A 14555-nucleotide genomic window follows, 5' to 3' on the forward strand; every position below is an offset into this window, starting at 1 on the left:
GGGCGTGAAGTGATGGCTACTGACGGATCGTGTTCAGACTAAAGCCCGAGGAGGCCGTTTTCTCTCTGAAAAGACCCCTCCCTTCTTCCTGCGGGAATGACTTCATACCACGTTCTCAGCCACCCCCCAGCCCCACCCTCATCCCCAGTCTGGGCTGGGGCTGTCTGAGGGGGCGACAGCACTTTGTGGAGAAGGGAATGTAAACCTTGGAGATTCTGCCAGACCCACTCCCTTTCATTCACCATTGGGGAAACTGAGTCCCAAAGAGCCAGCGCATCCCCACCTAAGGTCACAAGGCATTCCAGGCCCCTCAGCAGGCCACACCCTGGAGGCTGGAAGACGAGAGGAAATAAATTTGCGGCCTCCTTTTTTGCAGGAGGCGGACTTGGTACAAGATACTTCCCCTCAGCAGGTCTCAGCCCAGCCTGCCCTGGAACAAAGCTTTCCTCAAGCATGGGGGTGGGGGTAGGGTGTCTACAGGCCGGGGTGGACGAGGACAGAGGTTCTTTGGTCTCTTCTGAAAAGGTGTCACTAATTAGTTTCGAGCAGAAATGGAAGGGTCCTCATGCGTTCATTCAGCACATGTTCATTGAGCACCTACTGTGTGCCCGGCTGCATGCCCGCCTGGCAGGCCGCCTGTCACCTGGCACAGAGTGTCTGAGAGGGGAGGGGTCGGAGGGACCATTGCTCAGGCCCCTCAGCCCTGTTTGCTCAGCAGCTCCGGGCACCCCTCCTCACTCCCCTGTCAACACGGTCCTACTGTCCCCTGAGCACCCCTCTGCCCTGTTAGACAGTCCCTGCCCCCAGGAGCCTGCACTGCCACCCCCTAAGAACAATAATTTGCTGTAGCACCTGGCATTTCCTGGGTACTCAGTGTGTGCCAGGTGCTTTACGCAGGCTCTGTCAATTCGATACTGACCTTGCCAGATACAGGAACGTTATCTCCACTTCACCGATGTGGAGCCTGAAGTTCAGAGAGGCAAGACGCTAGCCCAGGGACAGCCTGCGAGGAAGTTGTATAGCTGGGATTGACCCCTGGTCAGTGGGACCCCAGTGCCTGTCCCCGCAAATGTCCCAACCAGGCCTTGCCGCACCTACTGCGCTGCATCTGGGGAGGGGACCTGCCCATAGTAGGCCAAGAGCACAGCCTGGTGGTTGCACTATTGCTGTGTCTCCCCTCCTGCCTCTAGTCCCCCCTCATGCACAAGCTCTTCCCATCTTACCACCCCCAGCCCCTCAGAACTCAGTCCCTGTAGTGCTCTGATGCGCTGCACTTTTATTTCTGCTCTTTTCTGCGCCTGGAAAGCTACCTCATACTTAACCTGCCCTGCAAGCACGTGCAGGTCTCCCTTCAGGCCTCAGAGCTAATGCTGCCACCTGGGGACCCTTCCTCCGCCCCCTGTCCTGCTGCCTGTGCTCTCTTTGTACCGGGTTCACGTCCGGTGGACGAACGGACGACCATGGGTGGCACTGTGATGGTCTATGTGGCTGTCTCCCCAGTTAGCAGGTGACCCGCCCCCACCCCCCCCCCCACACAGGGCATTGCCCAAGTCTAAGTCTCCTCAGTGCCCAGCACGGGGCCCATGCAGAGCAGAGCCCCAGGGCACACTCAGCAAATGAATGAGAGGATTACTTTCTGGGCTGGGGAATGAAGGGTGTGGACGGGCAAGGAAGTCTTAGAAGGGCTCACGTTGCCCGTCTCTTTCATTTTTCAGATGAGAAATGTGATGTTCAGAGAGGGACAAGCTAAACAGTGACTTCACACCCAAAGTAGAGTTAGGACAGAATGATTGGCCCAAGCACCCAGGCGTGAGCCCAGAACGCCCTCCCCAAAGCACTTTCACCATGTCACCCGCTCATCTCCACTTTGCAGCTGGGACGACCTGTTACATTTATGAGTTAACTTAAACCTCCCAGATTTTTGTTGTTGTTGTTTAATTAAAGCTTAGGTTGTTCAGAACTAACCTCAGGTTGTTTTGAAGGTATAAGGGAGCCTCTGGGGGAGACGCTTGACCCTGGACAATCTGTTGTCATTTCTTTTATTTATTTATTTGGCTGCGCCGGGTCTCAGTTGCGGCATGTGGGATATAGTTCCCTGACCAGGGATTGAACCCGGGCCCCCTGCATTGGGAGCACAGAGTCTTAGCCACTGGACCACCAGGGAAATCCCTCTTTTTAAAAAAAATTAATTTATTTATTTATATATTTATTTTTGGCTCCGTTGGGTCTTCGTTGCTGTGCGTGGGCTTTCTTTAGTTGCGGCGAGCGGGGGCTACTCTTGGTTGCAGTGCGCAGGCTTCTCATTGCGGTGGCTTCTCTTGTTGCGGAGCACGGGCTCTAGGCGCACAGGCTTCAGTAGTTGTGGCATGTGGACTCAGTAGTTGTGGCTCACGGGCTGTAGAGCGCAGGCTCAGTAGTTGTGGCGCATGGGCTTAGTTGCTCCACGGCATGTGGGATCTTCCCGAGCCAGGGCTTGAACCCGTGTCCCCTGCACTGGCAGGTAGATTCTTAACCACTGCGCCACCAGGGAAGTCCCGCTGTTATCATTTAAGTAACAGTGTCTGTCTATGAGATGAGAGAAAGCGACTACGCCCTTCTCCCTGCCCGCATTGTCTCTTGGTTGCATGATGAAAAGTACCTTGGAGATCCCAACCTGATTTTTGAATCTGTCTGCTGTGGCCTCTGCAGTAGAGGCATTTTTTTGAGGACTTGCTCCATGCCAGGTGGGGGGATCAGCCTTGATCCGTGCTGCGTGGGGTGTGGGTGCAGTTGAGGGGACAGAGAGCCAGATACACAGGTGACTTGGCTGAAGTAAAAATCCTGCTGGAAGCAGCCAGGGCTGTGCAGGATTTTGAGCAGGATTTTGGCGTTTTATCCCCAGGAAACTGCCTGTGATTCCAGGTAACAGGTGAGCCAGGCTGATGGCTGAGGCGGCCTGAGCAGGGCTCCAGAGTTCTGAGTTGGGAAGAATCGGGTGGCCCAGTGCCCATGTGTTGTGTGATGCAGACGTCTGTAACAGAGGTGGGGATAGCCTGCCTGACACTTCCTCCTGGGGCTTGGGCCTTCGCGCATGCATGCTGCGTGGGCAGGCTCCCTTCAACAGGGGCAGCACACCCCTGGCGTTTGGTCAAGTCACGTGGCCACGACTCGGGTCTGAGTGGCAGAGGGGCCTTCCCCGGCTGCTTGTCTTTGGGCCCTGCCTAGGCTGAGCGTTTTATTTTATTTTATTTTTTCAATTTATTTTACTGTATTGTTTTTTCCCATGGCCGCGGATGGCTTGCGGAATCTTAGTTCCCCGACCAGGGATTGAACCCGTGCCCTCGGCAGTGAGAGCGCGAAGTCCTAACCACTGGACTGCCAGGGAAGTCCCCAAGGCTGAGCATTTTAGAGCTGTTTATTCTTGGGCCCTCGCCCCCTTTTAGGTGGCCTGGGGAATTTTCTCTCTCTTTGGAGTGCTGTGGGACAAAAGGAGTATTTCACATTCACCATTTCCTTTTATCGTCAAAATAATCCTTTAAGGTAGGTATCATTAAACTGCTCTCTTTGTCCTGGTGAAGAAACACAGGGTTAGAGGTGGAGTAACATGCCCCAGTCCCATGGCCAGTAAGTGGCAGAATCTGTCTGGGCTCTTAGCAGGGGTGAAGCCCTCACACCTGTCCTCGGGTGCGTGTGGCCTGGCCACCATAGGTGTGCTCAGCTGCCTGGCACGAGGTGGGCTGGGGAAGGGCCCAAGTCGAGGTGTGAGGGGTTGTGAGGGGCACAGAGAAGGGAGCCACCTTGGCCGACCAGCGGGGTTTGTGCAGGCGTGGCCTTTGAGAGGGGCTTAGGGTGGGCAGGACTTGCCTGGAGGAGCGGGGAGGCTTGAAGCCTGGCTGTGGGAGTTGAGGCTGGAGCAGTGTTTGGGGCTCTGAGTGCCCGGCTGGGACTTTGGAGTTCGCTTGGCCTGGCCTTCAGCATCTCGGCGGGTGTTTGACTCATGGACCGGCCAGCACTGGAGAGGCCGTTAGCACGAGGGATGCTGCTCACATGCCGTGACCTGCAGCAGCACCTCCTGTGGAGGCAGGTTCTGTTAAAAGCCCATTTTGCAGATGAGGAAACGAAGCTTCAGAGGGGAAAATGACTCACCCAAGGTCACGTAGCTGGGAGGTAGCAGAACTGGGGTTCCTGGGGTTCCAGCCGAGGCATGTCAGGTGCCAGTAGCCGTCCTGCAGAGAGTTCTGGAATGAGCCAGAGGAGTACGGGGGAGACTGCCTTCCTGTGAGCCTCGCCTCTGCGCTGAACACCTACACGTGCCAGGCACCTGACACCACCCTGTGAATCGGGAAGAGGACCTTGCACGCTCGGCCCAGCCCTCTGTCTTGCTCGGTGCAGTGTAGCTGGGCATAGTGGTGGGCGGGGGATGTTCATGGGAGGTGTGGCTGGAAGGGAAGAACGGGGCCTAAGCACGCCACCGTTTGGAGCTTCTGGGTCCTCATCTGTAAAGTGGAGACAACAAAGTCTGTAGGGTCATGGAAATTGTCTGAGAAGTGACACGCACAGCCTCATGCCACCCCGTGAGGACTGCAGGAGATGCGGTAGGAACAGACCCAGCACAAGCCCTGGCACGGCGTTGACCCTCTGTGCTGTTGTTGTTATAGAGGACACAAACATCTGGCCCAGTGCCCGCATGTGGAATTAGGGTTGGATTCAAGCTCTGAAGTTCAGGCTGCTTTGCAGTGGCTGGTGCCAGCTTTTCTGGGTTCCCCTGGGGCCCTCCGTCCCCAAGGCGGGCAGAGCCGGTTCTGGGGCAGTGCCGCGAGGAGGAAGTGTGGCCGTTTAGAGTGGCAGTGGTGTCTCTTTCGGTTCCTGCGCCTATTTTTAAGGCCTGTGGGTTCTGGCCGCTATCCGTTTCTGGGGCTGGAGCAGCCCGGGCAGCTGCCGGAGTGGTCCTCTCCCAAGGCAGGGACTCTGCATCCTTCCAGAGAACGCTGAGGACGCTGGACCTCGCACTCTAAGGAGACTGAGGGTCATGGCTGCAGGGATTCTTGGCAAAGCGAGAGGGCCATCAGCTGTGTTGGCGTCCTCGCGCCCTCCCCTGGCCTGGGCGCCAGTGCCCGCTCTGCCGCTGCCCTGAGGCCTTGCACAAGCCGTGCCCCCTCCTTGCAGCGCTGGCTCCTTATTTACATCTGCCTCCTTCACTGGGCTGGGCGGGCTCAGGAATACCAGCCGAGCCATGAGGCCACTGCAGAGAAGCCCCGAGCGGGACGCTTGTTAAAAAAACAGCATCAAAATCCCCAGACAAGTTTTTTCCAATTAAAAAATGTTACATGGGCTTCCCTGGTGGCGCAGTGGTTGAGAGTCCGCCTGCCGATGCAGGGGACACGGGTTCATGCCCCGGTCCAGGAAGATCCCACGTGCCGCGGAGCGGCTGGGCCCGTGAGCCATGGCCGCTGAGCCTGTGCGTCCGGAGCCTGTGCTCCGCAACGGGAGAGGCCACAACGGTGAGAGGCCCGCGTACCACAAAAAAAAAAAAAAAAAAAAAAAATGTTACATGTACAATATAGAAACTGGAAAATATAAAGAATGGAAAAAAATTACTCATAGTTCCAATCACGCAGTCACACTGTTAACAACATCTTGCTTTCCAATCTTTTTAAAGCCCCTTTAAAGAATACTTGATATTCTATGCATAAAGTTTCTTAATCATGCTTTCTTACTTAAAATTCCTAAAACGTTTCCGTGTTGTTCAAACTCTAAACATTATTTAAATGATACAGGATAGCTGAGTGGATGTGCCATAATTTACTCAATCGGTTTTGTCTTGTGGGAAACGTAGCTTGGATCCAGTTTTTCACTCTTATAAATAGCTTGCAACAGGCCTCTTCATTTGTGCGAAGCTTTCTGCATGTGGATGACTTCTTTCGGCTGCCAACCTGGGAGGCCATTTCTTAGAGGCTGCTGTCTGACCCCCAAGGCAGGACTAGGACCATAGGTGGATGTGGCGGGTGGCAGACAGATGTTTACCAAACTCATGGAGAACTTTCTGTTATTTATTTATTTATTTTAATTTTTGGCTGTGTCAGGTCTTAGTTGCGACATGCGGGATCCTCTGCTGCAGCACATGGGCTTCTCTCTAGTTGTGGCGTGTGGGCTCAGTAGTTGCGGCGCCCGGGCTCTGTAGTTGCGGCACGTGGCCTCAGTAGTTGTGGCGCATGAGCTTAGTTGCCCCACGGCCTGTGGGATCTTAGTTGCCTGACAGGGGATCGAACCTGCATCCCCTGCATTGGAAGGCAGATTCTTAACGACTGGACTATCATGGAAGTGCCATGGAAAACCTTCTGAATCATTGGCATTGGTACAAACAGGAAGAAGGTGAGCGGCGGGTGACGGCTTCCTGGCACCCGGGTGTACCAGCTGTTGAGAGAGGATCCAGCCTGAGACGGGGCTTGGGGCCGGCTGCCTGCTGGTCGGTGATTCTCCAGGCCCGTCTCCTCCCTGGGATTGCAGGCTTGCCTGCTGAGCGGGGCAGGCAGGTGTCCTTTGTCCTGCAGCTGGGGACAGGGAAGCCTGGGAACTGAGTGGCCCGGGCTGCTCCTCGCCTCCAAGACCCTCTCACTTCCAGCTCTGCGCGGCCCCTGCCCGCCCAGCCTCGGGGACAACAGATGGTGGCCCCCGCATCAGCACGGGGCCAGGCTGCCTGTGGGTGCAGTGCAGGCCTTGGTCCTGGCTCTTACCCTCCGGGGGCTGGTGTGGGCGGGGAGACAGTGCTGGGTGTGATCGGCAGCCCTCCAGTCCGTCCTCTTGCTGCTGCTGCGCGGCTTTGGGACAGGTGTTCTTCCGAGAGCGGACGTGATGTCCCTCTGCCCGACGTCGCGCCCTGCTGGCGTCGGGGCTGATCTGGCAGCTTGCTCCCCACCTCCTGGTTTTGGCTTGGGCAGCAGAACATCCTCAGGGTCACAGCCGTCCCGGGGGAGCCGAGATGGACAAGAAAGATCCAGAATTCAACCAGCCCGTCGCTGTTGCTGTGCCGACAGGTAGGTGAAGCTCCGAGAGGGCCCTGGCAGACTGAGCACCAGAGCCAGAATGCCCGATGGGCCCTCCCGCCTGTTGTCTCGGTTCAGGTAAAGAGATCGAGGCCCACTGGGGGCAGGGCAGGTGACCGGGCTGGGCTGTGGAGGGAGAGAAGCACAAGGAGGCCCCTCAGGGCCCAGCTGGCTGCAGCAGGAGCTGAGAGGTTGTTGGTGAACCTGCAGATGAGGGGTCAGGGCGTCTGGGGGCCAAGGTAAGGGCTGCCCAGCTGGGGGAGGACCCTCTGCACGGTCCAGGCCGCGCAGGATGAGCGTCAGCTCACTTGGGAGGGACCACCTTTTTAATATTCATTTATTTATTTTTATTTATTTGGCTGCGCCGGGCCTCAGTTGCGGCATGTGGGATCTTTTTTAGTTGTGGCATGTGGGCTTCTTAGTTGCGGCACGTGGGATCTAGTTCCCTGACCATGGATCGAACCCAGGTCCCCTGCATAGGGAGCGTGGAGTCTTAACCACTGGACCACCAGGGAAGTCCCTAAAAAGGGAGTCTTGTGTCTGATGGGATACAAGACAAATACCCTGTAGCCTGAGTCTTTTAAAGCAGCGGTCCCCAACCTTTTTGGCACCAGGGACTGGTTTCGTGGAAGACAGTTTTTCCATGGACCGGAGTGTGGGGGTGGGATGGTTTGGGGATGATTCAAGCACATTACATTTATTGTGCACTTTATTTCTCTTATTATTACATTGTAATATGTAATGAAATCATGATACAACTCACCATAATGCAGAATCAGTGGGAGCCCTGAGCTTGTTTTCACTTGCCACTCACTGATAGGGTTTTGATATGAGTCTGCAAGCAACTGATTTATTACGGTCTCTGTGCAGTCAAACCTCCCTGCTAACGATAAGCCGTATTTGCAGCCACTCCCTGGCACTAGCATCACTGCCTCAGCTCCCCCTCAGATCACCAGGCATTAGATTCTCATGAGGAGCGCACAACCTACATCCCTCGCGTGCACAGTTCACAGTAGGGCTCACGCTCCTACGAGAAGCTCATGCCGCCGCTGATCTGACAGGAGGCGGAGCTCAGGCAGTAATGCGAGCGATGGGGAGCGACTGTAAATACAGGTGGCGCTTCGCTGGCTCCCCCGCCGCTCACCTCCTGCTGTGCGGCCCGGACCGGTAGCAGTCCGTGGCCTGGGGGTTGGGACCCCTGTTTTAAAGGATATGTTCTTTGCCTCCCTTGAATGACCAGTGGATACGTGAGAAATGTCTCTTGGCAAAGTGAGAAGGAGAGGGGCTTAATTTTTAGTCCTGTAGTTGGAGGTGCTGTCGCTGTTTATTTTTAGTGTAAAAATCCTTTGGTTTGGGACGTGCTTTGAATCTTGACTGTTTACACTTGGGACAACACTTAGGACAGAACAAGTGAGGAAAGCAGAGTACAAACTACTCTTTACGAGGAGCGTGTACTACCAAGATCATCAGGAAAGAGCCCGACTTACAAAGGGCTCTGCCGCGTCCTCACTGGTGCTCACAGCTGCTGAGCGGAATCATGGGCGGGTTTTGTCCCTGTTTACAGAGGGGGGTTGAGGCTCAGAGTGACGGGGACCTCGAGTGAGGCGGGCCTGGGCTTCTGCCTTCTCCTTCTTTCTGGAACGTTGCTCACGGGCACCATTGCAGCTGCACCGCCACCCAAGACCCTCGTGCCAGTTGATTGCTCCCCTTTTCTGCGATCTCCACCCCTCTCTCAGTGTACATTTTTAGGTAACCGTAGTCACTGTTGCCTCCCCCGTGCAGGCCATAGCGACTGAGCACCCGGGGATGCAGAGCTGGACTGGGCTTGGCCCTGCTTCCCGGGGCTGAGAGCTTCCCTGGGAGATGGTAGGGGCAGGTGGGTAGAGGGTAACCGATCATGCCGCCCCCTGATCCCACCCACACCCATCACGGACCAGCCCAGACACTCCCTGGACCAGCCCCCACTGCTGACTGCCCTCGAACACCCGTCTCCCCAGAGTGTGTCGCCTCCAGCTCAGCCTGACTGAGACTGGGCAAGGGTCAGCCCTTCTTCACCTGCCCCTCCAGCTGCGGCCGAGTTCTGACTGCCCTGAGCCATCCCTCATCCCCACCTGGGTCACCTGTGGGCTGGACTACACCAGCCCCCGCGCCTGGCCCTCCGTCCCACCACGGCTGCCACTCCCGACTGTGTTATACTCTGCTGCTTACACCCCTAGAAACCTCTGAGGCCTACAAGTCAGAGTTCAAGATCCTTTCCGACCTGGCCCTGCTGACAGCTAAGCCCCAGCCGTGCGAGTCTTCTCGGGGGCTCCTCCACACTTTGCCACTCTGTCGCCCCATCTGTCAGGGGAGCCTCACCTCTCAGTTCTCGGCTCAAGGGCCCGTCTGGCCCTTTCCTGACCCCTTGAGAGGATCAGCTGGGCCCCCCCGCCTTTGTTCTTGACGGCACCTGTACTGATTTCTGCCATCAGTCCTGTGACACTGCATAGCCTCCTGTGTGTGACTTCCTTTCCCTCACCCCCTGGGGTCCCCTGCAGGGTCATTGGCACTGGCTCTGCATCCCTTGTACCAGCTCAGGGTGGGACTGATGGTGGAGCGAGGCCCAGGGAAGGGGCTGTGAGGGGAGTGTGGGTGATGAATCGATGGGTTGGTATCTGTTGAGTGAAGAGGGTGGTCATTTCTTGGGGAGGTAGCCCTTGAGTGGAGCCGTCCTCACGGGGGGTCCCGCTGGGCACAGACAGAGCAGGGAAGAAGGCAGAGGAGGCTCAGAAATTAATTTTCCCTGAATGCTGTGTCACTTTGGGGAAGTCGCTGCAGCTCTCTGGGCCTCCGTTCTCCTGGCAGAGTAGGACTGATTACTGCCCTGCGTCCACCTCGGGCAGAGGTCAGCCTCCAGACCTGGAGCATCAGAGAGTGTCACGGAGGCTGCCCGTGACAGGTGACGGCCCTGGGTCAAGGCCAGGGGGCCTGTGGGAGTCTCTGTGGGCAGAGCCCTTCCCCCTTCCAGCTCTCAGTTTCCTCTTAGGTAAAATGGGGAGAGGAAGGTTGACGTGGACCACTGTTCGCAGCCAGTGGTTCTGGGATGTGTGGTCAGCAGTCCACAGGCATTACTGCCTAACCCGAGCCACTTGACAAAAGCAGGGCCAGTTACACTGCGCCTCAGGGAGGTCAGTGCTGCTCTGGGCTCAGGGACAACGGAAATGAAATAGGACGAATTGCATACGCCACCCTGCAGCCCAGAGCTGGAAATAAGAACCCGGTCGTCCCACCACCCAGAGCTACACCGTCACGCTCGGGGCTGTGGCTGTCATGCCCGCTGAGCCCCCCAGCTTTGTCTGCAGGTCCGTCCTACCAATCCACAGCACCTGGTGGCCGGTGCTGCCTCGGGTGGTCCCCAAGCCTGCGCCCCCTGCTGGGAGGCCTAGCATTCCAGCTTCCTCCGGCCCCGGGGAGGAGGGAGCTGCCCACCCCGTGGGGCTCATCAGCTCTTGCTCAGCTCCTGGGAGCCCTCGTCCCGCCCCCGCTCCGTGTGGCAAACCCCAAGGAGTCGACTTAGGCTGGAGCTGCTGAGCCGCGCAGGGAGCGGGGATGGTGTCATCTCAGGCGGGGCACGTGTCTGGGAGCCTCCCTGCGAGTCCGGCTGCCGCCCCGTTACTGCAGGCCCAGCACTGGGTCGTTCCCATAGCAGCCTGTGGTGAAGGGGGGTGTCACCCCTGCCGGCAGACGAAGAAGATTAGACTGAGAGAGGGGAAGGCCCTTGTTCAGCGTCCCAGGTAGTCAGTCTGGGTTCTGGGCCCAGCTCTCCTGGACTCGAGGCTGTGGCCTGTCCCTCTCACGCTTGGACATCCATCTCTCCAGGGAGAGGCATTTGGCGCCTTTTTTTCCGTGTGGCTTCGCCCCGGTCTAGTGTATGAAGAAGAACCCCACCCCATGGTTGTCACAGAGAAGGAAGTCTTAGAAGAAGCGAGAATAAAGGAGGGAAATGAAAGAGGAGACAGGCTCGTGAGTGGGCGTTCCTGGCGAAGAAGCTGCAGCTGGAATTGCGCAAGGGAACCGAGACCCCAGGAGCGAGGAGAGATGAGACAAGCGGCCCCTGGGGGAGGGCTGGGGGCGTGTTTGGAGGGACTAGCTAGGTGACGCTGAAGGTAGAACACCTGAGGGGCAGGTGTCCTTTGGGTCTGCCCAGGGGCCGGGGGTGGGGGGACTTGAATCCTAGCTTCACGCGGTGTGTCATCAGCTTTGCATCCTGGCCCGCCGGAAGCGCTTGGCAAACGTCAGCCTGGAGCCCGAAGCCTGCAGGAGTAGGTGCTGGGCACAGTGGTGAGCAAGACAGTCCCTTCCGCCTGGACTCACTGGGTGGGGTGGTCCAGCTCTGAGCCTGGTTCGTGGGCCAGGATGGGTGCACCAACACGGCCTGGGCTTGCTGGGGTTGCATCTGCTCTGGCGCAGTGGTGGGAGCAGGTGGGCTGTGAGCCTCTTGCGGTGCTGGCCAGGCTTCTGGGCTTCTGTCGCGCGCCACGTGCTGCGTGGCGCGGTGGGGCGGGGGCAGGAGGAGGTGGAACAGGAACCAGGGCAGTGATCAGGGCGGTGACCAGGTGATCACAGCCCAGGAAGGTGGGGAGGGTGGGCGGGAGGCGGGAGCCGCGGTGGCTGGGTGGCGGCTCCTGTCGGGCTGGGGCGCCTTGTGTGGGTGTCCACCGAAGATCCCTCAGGAGAACGGCACCTCGTCTTGGAGGCCCGTTTATGTGTCAGAGCAAAGCAGTGAGTCAGGAGTTTGAATAAGGCCACGTCGGTGACGAGCTCCTAGGAGACGGGAATTTGAATGTGGAGCTCCTGTTTTGGCCTGATGACTGCTTAGGCGAGCTCGAAGCCCCCTGGGAAGAGGTGGTGGGGAGCGAAGTGGCCGCAGGGCTGCGGGTTTGCAGGCACGGCTGTTCTGGAGAACGCAGAGGATTGCTTTGGGGAACTGCGGGCCGTGGGCACTGAAGCCCCACCCTTGAAAGTGACCTTGAGATCGGGGTCAGGGTTTGTTTCTCGCTGCACCTGGGGCGTCAGGTGATGCCCAGCACGGAGCAGGCTCAGCGTGGGTGCTGAACCCGACTTGGATCGCAGTGCCAACTGCCGCCGTGGTCTTGCTGGCTTAGCAGGACTGAGGGCCTCTGGAGGTGACCTGAGGCCGCAGGAGCACTTTAAGGGTTTCGCAACATTGCGCATATTGTGAGAAGGGACAGCGGCTTTGGGTTTCAAAGCTGCCGTGGTGCTCGCTGAGTAAACTGGGAAACTGGAGTGCAGTCATGCGGTTGTTTGTTCAACATTCACTGAGTCCCCGCTGTGGGCCCTGCCCTATGGTGGGTACCTGCTCACCCTGCCAGTGAGCTGCCTCGTCACGGTGGGAAGGGACACATTGGTGTGTTCGTGTGGCAGGCTTAGAAGGCAGCTCTGGGCTGTGGCCTGGCTCTGCCACATGCCAGCAGTGCGACCTCAGATGAGGGAATCAAACCTTGAGCCTCGATTTCCTCATCAGTTAAATGAAGGTAGTAACATTATCTCACAGGGTCTTTGTGAAGGTCCAATGAGGTAAAGTGGCCCAGGTGGGTCAGAGGAGGTGCATGGGGCGGGTGGTGGGAACAGGCCCCAGGGACGTGATGGCCAAGCTGACTTGCACAGGCTGGGTTGGGACGGGCCTAGGGCCCCGTGGTTCGGTCCAGGAGGACTCCATGGTGAGGGGTGGGGTGGCCTGAGGACGCGCAGGGTGTTTGGTCAGGGGCGGAGGGAGGGGCTGCAGCATGGGGGACCACAGCGCAGACTGGAGGGGCTGTCTGTAGGTCCTGGCTCATCTGGGGAAGGAGGCTCGACTTTTTCCTGGAGAAGAAGGGGACCAGGCAGGTGATGGGCTCTCCTGACCCGGCCGCCTTGCCGTCCTTGAGACCCCGTGCTTCCCTTAGGCTGGAGCGGAGGACCGGCCTGGCCTGTGGGATTGCTCACGTGGGGACCCGTCTGACCAGTACTTCTCCATCCAAGTGCCTCATCAGGGCAGCCCTGGGCCTCCCTGGGCAGCTTCTTTGTCTTTTGTGCCCTGAGGGAGGGTCTCTAGCCCATGAGGGGCACTGAGAGGCACGAGTTGATGAAAGGCCTATTGAGGGGCCACAGAAGGCTATTCATGCTGCCCTGGCTGCCGGGGGGCGGAAGCGGCCAAGGGCTGCCTTGGACTCTCCCCAAAGAGGCCAGTTGACCCCCCCCTCAGCCTTTGGGAGGGGCCAGGCTGAGCCGAGGCGGCTACCAGGAGGTCCCTCTCGGGACCCTTGGCCCAGGTGGCCCTTGGACGGGCTGGGCATCGGGCATCTGTAGGCCGTGGGTCATACCTCTGCCCCTTCCTTCTCCCCACAGCAGAGAGACTCTGTCTCAAACCCTTCAGGGGTCCCCGGTCCTCTGAGGATAAACGCAAAGCCCGCAACCCAGCCAGGAGGCCCTGTGCGGTCGTGTCCTTTCCAGCTCGGGCTCCCACGTGGCATCCTGGCTCTGGACCCTTTCCCAACTCAGCCTCACCAGGAGGACCTTGGATGCTCTTCCCACCCCCCCAGCAGGAAACTCCCCTCCTCAGGGCACGCTCCTGACGCCCCAGCGAGGCGCGGCGCCCGTCGTGCAGGCTCAGGGAGCACAGCCTGCCCTCCCGGCCCTCCCGAGGCAGCGTCCTGCTTGTCTGTGTGAGTTGCTGATAAAAATCTTCCTCCCGCTCAGCACCCGGTGGGCAGGGTCCGTGCTGGATTCTGGTCCCCGTCCCACCCAGCACTGAGCACCCAGCCTTGAATGGTGGCCCTCGGTAAATGCTTGCTTCAGCATAAGCAAGGTGTGGATGGCTGGGTTCAAGTACCCGCTGCAGCCGAGGTGAGGATGGTAGGTGGTTAGCACAGTGCCTGGCACACGGTGAGTCCTTGGTGCTGTTTAGATGCACAGCGTATTATTGATACACTACAGAATGTTTGAAAAACAGGAAAACGTCGTAATTCCCCCACTCTCGACACTAACCACTGTGGGCGTTTGGGTTCAACTTCCTTTCAGTCTTTCTTCTTAGGCATTTTTTTAAAAAAGCAATTTCCTTCCTTCAAGTGTTCTGTACAATTTTTGTGGCCTGCTCTTTGTTTTTTGCTGTTCTTTTTTCTTTAGCTTTCTATCATAAGCATTTCCCCAAGTAACTGCATTGTGATTAAAAATGTTTGTTACTCTTGGAATAGGTAAACATGGTCAGGGCACAAAATTCAGATGTCTGAGAAGAGTCATAGAGAAAAGGCCAAGACGCCTTTCTCCTCCCTGGTCTCTCTCCAGAGGCTGTGATCATACTGGCAATGATGTAAATAACACTTGCTGACCCTGGGCCCCTGCTCAGTGGCAGCCTGGTTGGGCTTCCAGGGTATCAACTAATTAAAAACTCCTAACAGCCCCGAGGGCTGGGTTCCATTATCCCAGTGCCCCAGCCTCTCACCCCACAAGCACTTGGGTCATTCTGAACGATTCACTTTTATATGAATATAAAAC

At 57.6% G+C, this 14555-nt stretch overlaps 1 protein-coding gene across 5 annotated transcripts in view; it reads left to right on the forward strand.

Annotated features, from left to right (window-relative positions):
• The window catches only part of KIAA0930 (KIAA0930 ortholog), a 43595-nt gene that overhangs the window by 901 nt on the left and 28139 nt on the right, over positions 1–14555 (forward strand). The window contains exon 1 of one of the 5 annotated variants that reach the window (XM_060165146.1): positions 6943–7013. The exons of the other annotated variants lie outside the window; for them this stretch is intronic. Within the exon in view, the coding sequence (XP_060021129.1) occupies positions 6959–7013 (55 nt within the window). The 5' untranslated portion in view covers positions 6943–6958. Of the gene's footprint in view, positions 1–6942; positions 7014–14555 lie in introns of those variants that run through there. 5 annotated transcript variants of the gene reach the window in all.

The sequence above is a fragment of the Lagenorhynchus albirostris genome, chromosome 11 (assembly GCF_949774975.1).
Source record: "Lagenorhynchus albirostris chromosome 11, mLagAlb1.1, whole genome shotgun sequence".
Classification (NCBI taxonomy): domain Eukaryota; kingdom Metazoa; phylum Chordata; class Mammalia; order Artiodactyla; family Delphinidae; genus Lagenorhynchus; species Lagenorhynchus albirostris.